This window comes from Eimeria mitis, genomic scaffold, assembly GCF_000499745.2.
Source record: "Eimeria mitis Houghton genomic scaffold, Emh_scaff267, whole genome shotgun sequence".
Lineage (NCBI taxonomy): Eukaryota > Apicomplexa > Conoidasida > Eucoccidiorida > Eimeriidae > Eimeria > Eimeria mitis.
Genome location: NW_013571012.1, coordinates 6358 through 9035, shown reverse-complemented (window position 1 = coordinate 9035; position 2678 = coordinate 6358). Strand labels below are relative to the sequence as shown.

The following is a 2678-nucleotide window of genomic DNA, read 5'->3' as shown; positions in this document are numbered from 1 at the left end:
GTTCAACTGTTAAGGCGGTATCGGTCCTTATTTCCTGATAGCTTACCGGATGGGTTACCTCCCAAGAGACTCAACCGCACATTAGAACAGATGCTTAGAACTTATGTTCAGACTGATGAGAGCGAGTGGGAACGATTGTTGCCGGCATTGGAACTTGCTTACAATACAACCTCCCATTCTTCGACGGAGCTCAGCCCTTTTGAGGTTATGATAGGGCAAAATCCAGTGACTGCCGCGGATATAGATATTGTTGGTGATCTTGCGCCTACGATTACACCTCAAATGACGAAGGTATTTCAACAGTTATGTGACAGGGCGCAAGGTCATATAATGAGAGCTAAGTGGCAACAGAAGTATTATGCGGATGCCAGAAGACGGGGTGTCCAATATAAACCGGGCGACCGAATTTGGATTCATAGTCGCAATCTACCAGGGTTGAATCAATGTTCTAAACTGGAGCCAAGGTTCAGAGGGCCTTTCAAAATTCTGGAGCGTATTGGTCAGGTTGCGTATCGTATCGAATTGCCTCCAACGTATTCGTGTCATAATGTTTTTCATGTTTCGCAGCTCATCCCTGATCGGCCACGAGATCCTCTAATGCAATCTAAGGAAGCAGCAGTAGGGTGGCTTCCGCTAACGGACAAAGAGGGTAACTCCACTGACATATACGAAGTTGATTACATACTCAATCAACGTGGCTCGGGAAAGGACGTACAGTATCTGGTTAAGTGGAGAGGTGCTCCTGAAGACCGTGCTACTTGGGAACCAGCGTCTAACCTCACAAATTGTTCCGCCCTACTTAGGGCTTAGCGCCGTTATTATAATAAAGTAAGGTCGGCTCAGGAGAATCGCATGGCTTAGTTGGTTGCGCGTGTCTACTCTTTCGGTCTGTGCATTGGTAGTACGTCGGGTTTAAAAAGGGGGGGGACGAGTGGTGCATAATCGCACCACTTGATTACGTGCAGTTTAAGTTAGCTACAGGAGAAGGGGAGAGCGATAGGGTAGAGTAGGAAGGCGGATGAGTTAGCATATGTTATAAGCTGGGGAAGGGCGGCTTAGTACAGGACGGAGCTGGGGTACTGGAGCTAAGTAAATAGAGATAATAAGAGGGACTTAAATCTTTGTCCGAAGGGGGAAGTTGTAGTGCGCTAGCACTACAAGCAAGTGCTGTTACTATAGAAAACTAAATTAGCGGCAATAAGGACAGAGAGATAGAATAAGTACGACCTAAATTACAAATATAAGCTAATTTAGAATAGTGGGACGAATAGGGCAGACCAATTGCAAAAGTAGCAGTCTTATACAGAAAAGGAGGCGCCGGTGCAGCGTTGTCAGGGACGACCGTCCCCCGCGACTAGCGACCCGTTGAGGGATTGCTAGCGGAAGGTCATGGGCCCAAGGGGCAGGCAGATATTTTCTCAAGCGAAAACCCTTGAAACTACTCCAATAACCGAAAATTTGACTAATCAATCGCAGTACTGTTGAAAACGTTATGTATTTCTCAGTTTCGTAGGGGAACACGGTTGTTAGTTCACCCAGAGGTCATTACACCAGAGGACTAGCGTTACACTTGGTAGCACCGCATCGTTCGTCGGGGCAAGGTGCGAGCCCGGGTCCCACCCCCACACGGGTGACATCAAGCATAGCTGAAAAACAAACGACTAAGAAGAAAATATACACCCCAGTGTGCAGAGGCACCGAAGAGAATAATGGAGGCACTCACGCACTCCGTCGTGATGGTCTGGTAAAGACCGCAGTTTTGGGGGAATCGATCAAGTTGACACCCGAAGAACGGCAGAAGTGGGCAAAATTGAAGGAAGAGTTCTCAGATGTACTCAATAACAAAGAGCTACCGGCGGGCAGCCCACCCGCTGGACGCTCTATGCACCGCATCGAACTCATCCCTGGCTAAGCCCCAAGCTTTGTTCCACGGTACAGACGACCCCCGTACCTGGACGAGGGCATTGAGCGGCAGGCAGACGAACTTCTGAAAAAGGGCACGGTTCAGCCGTCAACTAGCGCCTTTCGGCACAATCCCGTGCTGGCGAAGAAAAGGGATGGCAAATGGCGCATGTGCGTCGACTTCAAGCCCCTCAACAAGATCACAGTGAAGCAGAAGTTCCCGATGCCCAGAGTGGACGAAATCCTTGACCGCTTACAGGGTTCGGCAGTATACTCAGCATTTGACTTCGATGAGACCTTCTTGCAGATCCGTATTCACCCTGAGGACAGGCACAACACGGCGTTCCACACCCGCACTCGCAAGCTGGAGTACACTTGTATGCCCTTTGGCCTCGTGAATGCACCTGCCGAACTGCAGCGGCAAATCAATCACGACTTCCTGGAGCCAATTGCCGAGGGGTGGATGGTGATATACATGGATGATGTGCTTGTGTTCAGCCGCAATGTGCAGGAGCACCTGCAGCACCTCCGGCGGGCGCTGCAGCTCCTACGTGAGAAGCAGTGGTTCGTGAAAGCGCAGAAGTGTTCGTTTTTCATGCAAACAATCAATTTCTTAGGCTTTCGTGTTTCTGCAGCAGGAGTCCAACCAGATCCGACTAAGATCGAGGCGATTCAGCGGTGGCCGCTACCGCTGTACACGCGGACGGACGTTCAGAAGTTCCTCGGGCTCGCCTCATACTATCGCAATTTCATTCCTGGGTTCGCTCGCATTGCTT

General features: G+C 50.0%; 1 protein-coding gene across 1 annotated transcript in view; it reads left to right on the top strand.

Annotated features, from left to right (window-relative positions):
* The window catches only part of EMH_0006100 (uncharacterized protein), a gene marked incomplete at both ends in the record, with an annotated part of 6221 nt that overhangs the window by 544 nt on the left and 2999 nt on the right, over window positions 1-2678 (top strand). Inside the window, 4 exons of the mRNA XM_013497433.1 lie at window positions 112-291; window positions 568-716; window positions 1939-2453; window positions 2538-2661. Of these exons, the coding sequence (XP_013352887.1) occupies window positions 112-291; window positions 568-716; window positions 1939-2453; window positions 2538-2661 (968 nt within the window). The remainder of the gene's footprint in view (window positions 1-111; window positions 292-567; window positions 717-1938; window positions 2454-2537; window positions 2662-2678) is intronic.